We start from the raw sequence: 11747 nt of genomic DNA, 5'->3' as shown, positions 1-11747 counted from the left end.
TGTGTGTGTGTGTGAGTGTGAGAGAGAGAGAGAGAGAGTGCGTGTGTGTGCGCTCTTTCCAGTACGGCGTTCCAACACACACTGCCTCCACTCGGAAGAACTGAGTTCAGTTTCAGTTTTTGGTGCGAGTCAGTTAACACCCAGCCTGTGTTAGTATAACCGCCTATTAACAACAACAACAACAACAACAACAACAACAACAACAACAACAAGTATTATTATTACTGTAGTAATAATAATAATAATAATAATAATAATAATAATAATAACAACAACAACAACAACAACAACAACAACAACAACAAATATTATTATTGTTACTATAGTAGTAGTAATAATAATAATAATAATAATAATAATAACAATAACAACAACAATAATAACAATAAGTATTATTATTGTTGTTATTGTAGTAGTAATAATAATAATAATAATAATAACAGCAAGTATTATTGTTATTGTAGTAGTAGTAGTAATAATAATAATAATAATAATAATAATAATAATAATAATAATAATAATAATAATAATAATAGTAATAATAACAACAACAACAACAACAAGAGAAGGAGGGAAAGAATGAAGAAGAACAGTAACCGCAATAGCAATAATAAAAAGAAGAGGAGGAGGAAAAGAAAGGAGAACAACAACAACAACAACAAAACAGCAATAGCGATATTAATAAGAAGAGGAAGACGAAGAAAAGGACGAAGAACAACAACGAGAAAAAGATGAACAACAACAACAATAAGAATAAGAGAAGAAGAAAAACAACAATAGTAGCAATAAGCAATAAAAAAAGAAGTAGAAGAAGAATAGCAATAACAAGAAGAACAAGAAAAGAAAGTAGAATAACAAGAGGAACAACAACAACAAATAGCAACAATTTTTGTGAATTTCTTTGAACAAAAGATCAAAAGGTTAAACAAAGGCAATTTTTCACAGCCTTCTTTGCTCATATTTACCAAGGGTGCCAATATTAGTGGAGGGCACTGTGTATCATTAAAATAAATATTAGTAGTTACTGTAAACACTTCTAGTACACTGAATCAGGCAATATTTTAAGTGTGGGAATAGCGCTTCTTCATATTATTATTATTATTATTATTATTATTATTATTATTATTCATTTTGTTATTATCTCTTCAACGGCGATTTAAAAACTCATGATTATGTACAAGTGCATAAATGAATCCTTTTACAAACGAACCACTGCCTGCAGTAGAAATGGCAGAATTATAAAACAAACTCTTGAGTTATTCTCACCATCCCCCGAAGATCAAAACAATAAATTCGGCACATTTTATGTTAAAGTGTAATTACAGAATGGATTTGAGCTTTCCCCGGCATCCAAATATGTTCAGAGTGCGCCATCGTGTGGACATGCAATATCCACTTATCCATGAATTTAAAGATGCACTGGTGGTCATCCAAAACGAAAATGCATTTCTAACAAAACACATGACAGTTATTTCATAACAAAAAGTACAGCAGCTGCACTCAGGAACACTCTTACAAACCTCTTAGAATTTAACTTAAGAACTTTAAGAAGATTTTCACGAATCCGGCCCCCGGTCGTCGATGTGGATCATATAACGTATACTCGTACCCACATACAACCGCACACGATGGCATATAACCTTGATGAAACCCTATATACCTTCAAAGAAAAGTTTTGACACCAATCAGCCTTGCAAGGTCCTGCTGCAGCAAATCTGCTCTGCTAACGAGGGAAATGGAAACCGAAGCGAACGCCGATGATGTCTTTAATGGCCTCTTCCCTGACTTCAGTATTTTGGCATATCTACAGCATGCACAAGCCCATAAAGAGAATCTTTAATGAAGGGTTTCCAGCACTAGTAGGAAGGTCTGTGCAGTACTCATAGGCAGTAATAAAACTATGGAACTCTAACAAATTGCCACCTATTGTGTTGTACACTGAATCGGCTGCAACATACAAAGCTATTCATATAGAAGGGTGATGGGGACTTGCTGCTATTCAGCAATCCCTGGAGAAAGGTCAAAATCATTAGGAATCAGACACCGCACTGGATCAATGCACAGGGTCTAGCTGATAAAGAAATACCATTTGCAGGACCCGTTCTGTTTAAGGTCATACCTGGCCTGTGTGATTGGGGGAGTCCGCATTCAGAAATGTTTCCTACACTGTTATGAGTCCTCGGTTGGTGATTCAGTCTGAGGGGCCAAAGACATGATGCAACCTGGCTGAGGGTGCCAAAACTTGCTGTTTACCTGAGACCGTGGGGAGGAGACTTCCAGGGTTTTCCAATGATCAGTAAAAGAACAATGGAAACCGAGGTCTTGCCGGTCTCGACAGTGCATCTGTTGCGCCATCGTGCAGTCCTAAAGAATTACTTGCTCAGGCGTGGGTATGCCCAGCTTCTGTCGCTCAACCTTGTGTCACCCTGATGGCTGAAAATAATAGCAGTCATAATGTTGCTAGAGTGTTTTGATGTAACACTGGGGGCAGGAGCATGTTTCGGGTCAAGTTGCACACAAGGATACCACACATGGCACGCTGATTTGCAAACATAATTATACTCTCCACATGCTGGGGTTAGCATTCTCAGTGAACCTACCCACCTGCTAATGTACATTCTGACCTGCTCTGGTGGTAGGAAGCTCTGTTCTGAGTTCACTCTAAGCACAAGTGATATAAAAGAGAGAGAGAGAGACAGAGGGGGGTGGATTCTTTCATTAAAGAGAGAAGGCTCAGTGGGCAAGGGGAGTATCCTGCAAGCTAAACACAGTCCCAGAAAAATTGAATAAACCTCTTCCTTTTTTTTTTTTTTTTTTTTTTTATCTCCAGCCTATAACAATACTAATAATACACTTAGAATTATCACACCTTACCACAAAGGAGACCGGTCCTCCGAATAGACGTATCCTGGTGCCAGTAGCCATCAGAGGAGGCAAGGACACATGTATTGAAAACATCTGTGCTAGGGAAAGGTCAGAAACCAAAACACTGAATGGGAATACCTACCCTTGGAGTGTTTCTATGAAAATAAGTGCCACGTAGGTCCATGGACATGCACTAGTCTTACGACTGCACGGCTTGAACTACATCAATTACCAATAGCATAAGAAATGGTCGGGGATATGAATAGCTCCAGCATACCTAGAGGAATTACTGCTGTCAGTCCATGCATCTTTAACAGGAGCCAGTCCATTCAGTGACGCCACACTTTCATTTCCAGCTACATTGTCCAGATTTTTGTTGGATTTGGTGGAAAGAAGTGCTTTGGTGGGTAGATTTGATATTTCCTCCCCCAGTCCAAACACATGCGTGGTAGGCTGATTGGCGTGTCTAAAGTGTCCGTAGTGTATGAATGGATGTGTGAGTGTGTATGTGATTGTGCCCTGCGATAGATTGGCACCCTGTCCAGGGTGTACCCCGCCTTGTGCCCCATGCTCCCTGGGATAGACTCCAGGTTCCCCGCGACCCTGAAGGAAGGATAAGCGGTGTAGATGGATGGATGGTATTAGGGTCCACGGAGCTCATAAAAACAAAAGTACATATGAAAACCATTTGTAGACGTAACAAAACGTGTAAGTTTGGGTCCTGTCCCATTCACCAACACGAGAACGGGTGGGGTTAAAAACCGTACTGCAGCCAGAGGGCCTCAGAGAAATAAGATTTAAACGGATACTTGGCAAACAAAACATCACAACGGTCAAATGCTGCACTACATTTATCAGAAAATACAGCATACCATTTTTGTTTGGTGTTTTGACAGAAAAGTGTGTTTACGTACTGGGACTTTTGATTTAGTGTTCGTGAATGCAAGGTGTGAAGATTCAAAAGGTAGATCCCAGGACTGCCATAAAGCCACTGCTGTCAAGTATCACAACAGAGGGGTAATGTTGCCACCTCACAGCTACAGTGTGTCCCCGGTTCGACCCTGTGTTCGTGTTACTGTGTGAGTCGAGTTCGTTTTCTCTGCGTCTATCCAAGGAACACAAGGCACCCTTTCTGGGAGGCAAAAACGCACATACATTTACACCTAGCGGTGATTTGAACGGTTTTGGGAGTGTGGGGGGAGGGGAGGGACTTCACAGACAGTAACCCGAGCTCAGGATCGAAGCAGGGACCCTGGAGCTGTGAGGCATTAATGCTACCTGCCGCACCACCATGTCCCCCAGCTCAAAAGCAGGCTAACCTAAACTCCCACACATCCGGGATTCCCATCCACCCGTATTGATTTGAATTCCGACCTGGCCTTGTTCACTGTACGGGAGTCTTTAGAAATTTCCGGACTCCGTTACATCGACCGGCAGAAGTGACCGGTTTAGTTAATGTGATGCCTGTGCTTAAAATCACAATATAATATAAACAAACACGAAGCAAAAGAGTCACTCATTAAAATTTATTCTTGAATTAATCTCTTGTATATCTTGTTTACACAAACTGCGGTTTGTGTTTGTACAACACACGCTAAAAAAAAGTCCTCACTGAAAAGTATGAAATCATTCATTGTGCCAGGAATTTGAAAAGAGGCGATTTGTACGAGTACTTATCATTGATTTTAAATGATTGTCATACTGAAGTTTACTCTTCTGAAGCAGAGACCAGAAAATTAAGGATATGATTATTAAGATTCAGCGTAGAAAACAGTGCAGAAAACGACGTTGTCTCCTTAAGTTGGCTCCCATTTTATTATAAGCAACGTCCAGGTCTGCTCAGGGGATACTGAACACAGCAGAACATTGGCGAGGCATCTACGGCTTTTAAAAGTTCATCTCAGTGTGTGGCAAGCTCTGAGCACTCCTCTTTAATGTAGATCTGATCATCCAAATCCGACTCGAGATGTTCCAGCCGGTCCGTCTGTCCGCTCATGATCTCATCTGGGGTTTTCATGAACCTGTAGTGTGATAGTGTAGTGTCAGTTGATCGGTACATGTGATCACATCCACAGCAGCAGCACTTGATACGTAAGATCATTTACACACAGGTCAAAAGCTTCGATATCGAACATCAGAATGGGGGGGGGTTGTGATCCAATCTTTAACTGCTCAGATTGGGCGAGCCCTTCCACTCACATTCGTTGTGCTTACACATGCACAGAAAAATAAATAAATAAATAAATAAATAAATAAATAAATCCTGTCGCCGTCGAACCGAGACCACTTGGAACTTGGTGTCCAGACTCACTGGGGTTACATTTCCTCATTCTGATGTTTGATGTGAACGTTACCTGAACCTCTCTGCCTGTATCTGCCTAAGATCTCCTGCATTGAGCTATATCCTTGCATGTATGCGGTGCATCGTGTAAATAAAAGCCAGTATTATCAGTTCACCCTACATACCTGAACAGCAGCCTCTGGCCCGGCTCTTTCCTGATGATGTTCAGTTTGTAATAGTGTCTTAGTGCTCTCGACATTTTCTCATATGTCATATTGGTCCTGTTCTGTAAAGCACAGCACAGAAGACAAGGTTTCAAAACACACTCTGGCGCTCCTGAACACAAATGCATCCTATTTCCAAAAAAAAAAAATTCATATAATACACAATTTAATAAAAGCAATGTTGCTAAGATGATCACTCTCGACCTTCAGTCACTGATTATTACTTCTGGTTTGGTTTGTTCTCAACAAGGTAGACTATACAGTTAAATAAATAAATAAATAAATAAATAAATAAATATTGCAGCTTATATTAAAAGGGACACAATATAACCGGGAATAACTTTTGGTGGTATCATCTATAGACTTCACTACTAAAAAGTAACGTTAACAGCATTATTATTTTAGATGGTCCCATTATGAGTCTGTACAGGATTTCTCAATGAGTTTTTGTGAGCGTTGCGGCCAAAAATGCTCGATTTTCAAAATGACGTAACGTGCTGAGTTTTTTTGTGCTTTTTTTTTTTCCTGGCGGAAAACTACTTGAATCGGAGAAATGGTTTTGCACGGCCTTCCGCCGCGATGTCTGATGGGAAATGAGACCTTTTAGGTGTACTCGTGTTCGACGCACGTGAATCGAAGAGGGTTTTGACTGAATGATGACGTCGCACGATGCGTCTCGGCCCGAATCTGCGGAAAGATCTGAATCTCGTGTAATTTAGAAAGAGTGCACGCTCCTGTGAACATTCCAGAGTTTCCGTGATTTTGCTTTAATTTTCGGTGAACACTAAAAATCACAAAAAATCCTGGAGGGACTGTATTATGGTACACAAACCTATTCTGTCCTCAATCCTATTAGACAAAATGCATGTGCATGAAAACACCTTATGGTTTCCCCACAGTCTAGCCAGGCCATTGGGGTCAATGATTCTGAACACTTTGGTGTCGCGGTCCTCCCAGCGGATGTAGTTCTCGTAGCGGCTGTCTGAAAGGAGCTGATACACGTAGTCCCACAGAAGTCTGCAATCTAAACAAAAAAAAAAAGAAAGATCATTTAACCAGGAAGGAATGCTGCGTGATCACACCCTGTTAATGCACCCGGATACCGCATTTAACCTCAAGTTACTTATTATTTACCACTCTGGCCACAAGGTGTCCTAAATGAGTCACTAACGACACATTCACTGCACAACTGTTCGATATGAAGTACGAGTCTAGACTAAATCTGCATTAAACTGTATCATTCGCTTTAATCCTCTGGCAGAAAACAGACCATATAATAACTTGCTCGTTACAAATGAGCGTGTGTGATCATGATTTTCAGTGTAATAATCAAAAAACAACAACAAAAAAAACTAACCACAAATTATCTCAAAGCCATTCGTTAGCTCTGTTCAATGTCATTAAGCAAGTGTTTTACTCATAGATGACCATGGCTTCCACAGTCATTTCCACTTTATTCTTCTTTCCAGAACATTCTTTGGTAGAGCGACTTGTGTGCTTAGGATCGTTATCTTGCTGCATGACTCACTTTCTGTTTGGATTCAGTTTATGGACAGATGTCCCGACATTTTTTTTTTTTTTTTAGAATTCGCTGGTACAATTTAGAATTCATTGTTTCATCAATATGGCAAGTCACTCTGGCCCAGATGCAGCAAAACTGGCCCAAACCATAATACTACCACCACCATGTTTCATAGGTGAGATAAGGTTATGCTGGAATGTAGTGTTTTCCTTTCTCCAAACATAACGCTTCTCATTTAAACCAAAAAGTTATATTTTGGTCTCATCCATCCACAAAACATTGTTCCAATAGCCTTCTGGCTTGTCCACGTGATCTTTAGTAAACTGCAGACAGGGGCGATGTTCTTTCTGGAGAGCGGTGGCTTTCTCTTTGCAGCCGTGCCATGCACACCGCTGTTGTTCAGTGTTCTCCTGATGGTGGACTCATGAACATTAGCCAATGTGAGAGAGTTCCTTTAACTGCTCAGACGTTACCCTGGGCTCCTTTGTGACCTCGCGGACTACTACACGTCTTGTAACGATGGTCTTAAATTCCCTCCGTTTATACGCAATCTGCGTGACTGTGGATTTTGGAGTCCAAACTCTTTAGAAATGGTTTTGTAAACTTTTCCATCCTGATGAGTGTCAACAACTCTTTTTCGGTCCTCGGAAATCTCCTTTGTACGTACCTTGATACACTTCCACAGACGCGTGTTGTGAGGATCAGACTTTGACAGACGCCGGTTCTTTAACTAAAACAGGGCGCTCACTCACACCTGATTGTGACTCTAATTTCACCTTCAAGTTAACTGCTAATCCTAGAGGTTCGCATACTTTTGCCACTCACAGGTGTGTAATATTGGATCATTTTCCTCAATAAATAAATGACCGAGTATAATATTTGTGTCTCGTTTGTTTAATTGGGTTCTCTTTGTCTACTTTTAGAACTTGTGTGAAAATCTAATGATGTTTAAAGTCATATTCATGCAGATCTATAGAAAATTCCCAAACTTTCAAGCACCAGTGCAGACCAGCTCAGCCTCCTCAACAGATAGTGAATGTTTGTCATTTTCCTCCCACAGTTATTAGTCACTTCTCATTAACAAGAAGCTTTCAGTAATAAAGTAGAAACAGGATGATCTTACCAGCAATGCGTCCAATAGGCACACCCTGCTCCTCGGGAGGCGACACGGGCATAAGGATCTGGTTCCTATAGCGGACATCTTCCTGCTGGTGTGACTGCTGCTGCACTGCCAGGCTCAGTACGTGGTGAGGAGGAGCATGATGAGGATTGTGGTGGTGATTATGATGATGATTATGATGGCTCTTCCCCTCACGCCCATTCTCCTGGCCTGGTGTCCGGCCTTGTCTGAACTCGCTGGGCACCCCTGCCCTTCCAGGACTGAGCAGCAGCGGATGCATGATGGCACTGGGCATTAGCTGGATGACCCGAGGAGGCACCACTTCCTCCTGGCACGGGCTGGCTGGACGCTGGGCGTGGTGACCATTTGGGGCCGCGGGCGACACGGACAGTGGGTATAGGTCTTCGGGGAGGTGGTTGTTGCTGTCGGGCAACTGGGAGGGCACTGGTTGGACATCAGCTGAGGCAAGGTGGACATGTGCGGCATTGGCAGGCGAACGGCGAGGAGAGCGCGAGCGATGACGGAGCTCGATGGTGGGAGGTTGGAGCGGATGGATATCTGTGCTTCGTGGGGTTCTTAGTACCGTTTCTAACGCAAGGAGAAAGATGAGGACAGGTAGAGAGGACAGAGAGGAAGAGAATTATTATTATTATTATTATTATTATTATTATTATTATTATTATTGCTGCAGATTCTTTCTGTCCATTTTCATGCTTCAGTAGAAAACACATTCAACATTTACTCCAGCAGAGGGCGCCAGAGGCATGTTTTTTTTCCCCGCTGCATGGGATGAAAGCCATTTTATTAAACAAAAATGACAGACTTTAAACGTTGAAAGTAAGGCTGACATTCAGAGGAGAACGGCATGCGAGCACTGGCTCCTGTGTAACCAAACTACACCATGGAAAATTTACATGAGGGTATTTGTGCATGCAACACCGCATAAGCATGAAAGTTGAGCGCAGCCGGAAGAAGAGCGCGAGGACGTAGTCGTTAAATTGGAACACCTGCAACACATTCAATTTAATCTTCAACTCGGAGCCAACAATACGTGGCAGCCTTTCGTCTGCCTTTTGAATAGAACATTCAGGCTTGCAACCTCATGGCATTAAGCATGCTATTTAAACAGAAGCACATTTCCTTGTACGACAGGTTTTTCTGTCAACATTCCCAACTGCCACTTCCTCCCTGTCCACCTGTTGATTCAAGCTACAGCCTTGTTCTCGAATCATTGTCTCAGTCACAGAGAGTCAATCAGTGAACAGCACTTGGGTTACATTTCCTTGAAAACCTACTTTTAACAATTTTTTTTTGTTTGTTTGTTTTGTTTTAAGCTAGTATGGATTACACCCATGTTTTACAGCGTACTACACAGACTGTGGACACTATAATTAGCATAATTAGCTCAGGGTGGATGAATACTCCATCTTAACAACGCCCAATTACAACCTTTTATACCACAGCACTGGTGAATTCCCAAACCTGGAGGAAAGTGTGGATTCGTTTTCTGTAACGGCACAAGCCCTGAGAATTGTCCCCGGCTGCGACTGAAAAGATTTCGCTCGGGTACGGAGCCGTTTCTATAGCAACCGCTTATTCATTTGAGGGGCTAGAACTAAAATGATTACGCGTGAGGTTACTTAAAGTAGTGCATGTGATCGTCGGCCTCGTGAAGTTTTCTGGTTGGATACGCGTCCACGGAACATTTATGGAAGGAGTCTCCAGAGTCCGGTGCTTTGGAACAATCAGTAAAACGTTCCACTGTGGGAAAGAACGTGATAGCGGGAACTAACCTGCTACCACAAACATTAAACACAACTATAAATGGTGATGTGTCGATCATTAATATATAAAAAAAATTGTAATTATTAGCGAATATATATATATAAAATTTTCTCTACATGGTCCTGCGTACGTGGTGCACTATTCTGCACTTATTAGTCTACTCCAATTGTAGATGTATTACTTTAGTTTCATACTTTGTGGACCTGCTAGTCCTGTGTGTACACTAGGCCTGCATTTTTCACCGCGATCGTGAGGGCAAGGCGTGATGTGTTATAATGTACAGGGACATCGTGTAGATATCGTGTAGATGGATTGGAGGATAATAAAACCGTCGGCCATTGTCGGAGTGCCCCATCTGTTCCTTAAAACACACACACACACACACACTCACCCTCAAGTTTAAGGTGTTGCACTGCTGCGTCAGGCAGAGAGTGAAAGGAGTTTCCAGGGTAATACGTGTTGGGGAAAGATGAGTGGGGCTTCCTCTGCTTCAGGATATGTTGCAAGAGCTCGTAAAGGACATCTCCTGGAACACACACACACACCAGCAAAAAAACGTCAATGATTAATCTCTCAAGGACCTTGGTGCAAGAAATACGAGCCAATTTTCTAATTACTACACACACACACACACACACACACACACCGTAGAGCATGAGAATGTAATCTGAAATAAAAATGGTGTAACGGTGCTTTATGCGACATCAAAATGGAGATCACAAATCTAGTTCTAACGGCACATGCCCATGTTTACACGCACTACAAGATGGTAAAATGGACTCGCTTTATTCAACGAAAACTGTTTTACACGTTGTTTTGGTTAACAACTGAAGGAGTACAGCCCCGTCGGAAACTATTGGAACGGCAAAGCCGATTCATTTGTTTGTGCTGTGCAACCGTTTGGGTTCGAGATCAAAAGATGGGCACGAGACGAGAGTTTCAGCTTTTATTTCCTGGGATTTGCATCGAGACGTGTTCAGCAACAATAAACACAGAACCGTTTGTATCAGTCCACGCAATCTGTACGTGAGCAGAAGTATAGGAACAGATCGGTCTTGCAGTGTATGAACGTAAACGACACTTGATGTATGGTTGCACGTCCTTCGCTTGCAGGAACTACATCAAGCCTGCGACTCACTGACATCCCCAAACTGTTGGTTTCTTCCTTTGTGATGCTTTTCCAGGCTTTTACTGCAAGCTTCAAATTGTTGTATTGGCAATACCCAAATTTTCCCTCTTTTCTCAGCTTCGGGGAATACCCACTGCTCAGGGAAGGGTTTCGGGGTCCGCAGAGAAATATAAACATGGCACGTTTGTCAAGGAGATAATCGCTCTGCATTGTGAGGAAGATATTGAATAAAATGTGCTTGCTAGCGTTAAGTCATTAAGTTCTGTCGAACGTCATTCGAGTTGCACCTATTTGTTGAGTCATGAGCTAATCGCACAATGCATCGGTTTCATAACTCTCTCGACGTTTTTTTACATCGTTTTTTTTTTTTTTTTTTTTTAAAGTAGAACCATTTCTGTGATTCTGGCCGGCTTGTTTTTAATAAATATCAGTCAGAAATGCTGTAAGCAGGACGTGTTGCATGTGCTGCACTGACACTTTCAACACATAATACAAGCAGCCTGCTGAGATTCATGTTAAAGACTCATTCAGATCAATTTGTTCTCAAGGTTAACGAGAAGGAAACACAGCTCGCTAGTTACGACTGAATATCTTATAAAACTTTGTTCTTTTTATTTATTTATTTATTTTTATTTTTTTTTATAAATAAGTGTCCAATGTTAAACTTTGACTTAAAGACTTGAGCTACTTTCTCTCTGAACTGGTAAACGATCCTGCTAACCGCTAACGAGTCAGCAAGTCTGTTTCACGAGAAGTGAGAAAAGAAAGTGCTGGTGGCTAACAGAGTGCGCAAACCCCAAGCTTCCACATCCCACACCGAT

The 11747-nt window shown here is 41.7% G+C and overlaps 1 protein-coding gene across 4 annotated transcripts in view; it reads right to left on the bottom strand.

The window, feature by feature from the left end:
* Window positions 1-4376: 4376 nt before the first annotated feature.
* Window positions 4377-11747, bottom strand: part of etv6 (ETS variant transcription factor 6) — a 28714-nt gene continuing 21343 nt past the window's right edge. For all 4 annotated transcript variants that reach the window (XM_017494017.3, XM_017494018.3, XM_017494020.3 and 1 more), the window contains 5 exons: window positions 10189-10323; window positions 8016-8600; window positions 6252-6394; window positions 5332-5432; window positions 4377-4886 (listed from right to left, as the gene is read on the bottom strand). In XM_017494017.3, coding sequence (XP_017349506.1) covers window positions 4766-4886; window positions 5332-5432; window positions 6252-6394; window positions 8016-8600; window positions 10189-10323 — 1085 coding nt within the window. In that variant the 3' untranslated portion in view covers window positions 4377-4765. The remainder of the gene's footprint in view (window positions 4887-5331; window positions 5433-6251; window positions 6395-8015; window positions 8601-10188; window positions 10324-11747) is intronic.

This window comes from Ictalurus punctatus, chromosome 19, assembly GCF_001660625.3.
Source record: "Ictalurus punctatus breed USDA103 chromosome 19, Coco_2.0, whole genome shotgun sequence".
Classification (NCBI taxonomy): domain Eukaryota; kingdom Metazoa; phylum Chordata; class Actinopteri; order Siluriformes; family Ictaluridae; genus Ictalurus; species Ictalurus punctatus.
This window is presented reverse-complemented; position numbering and strand designations above follow the sequence as displayed.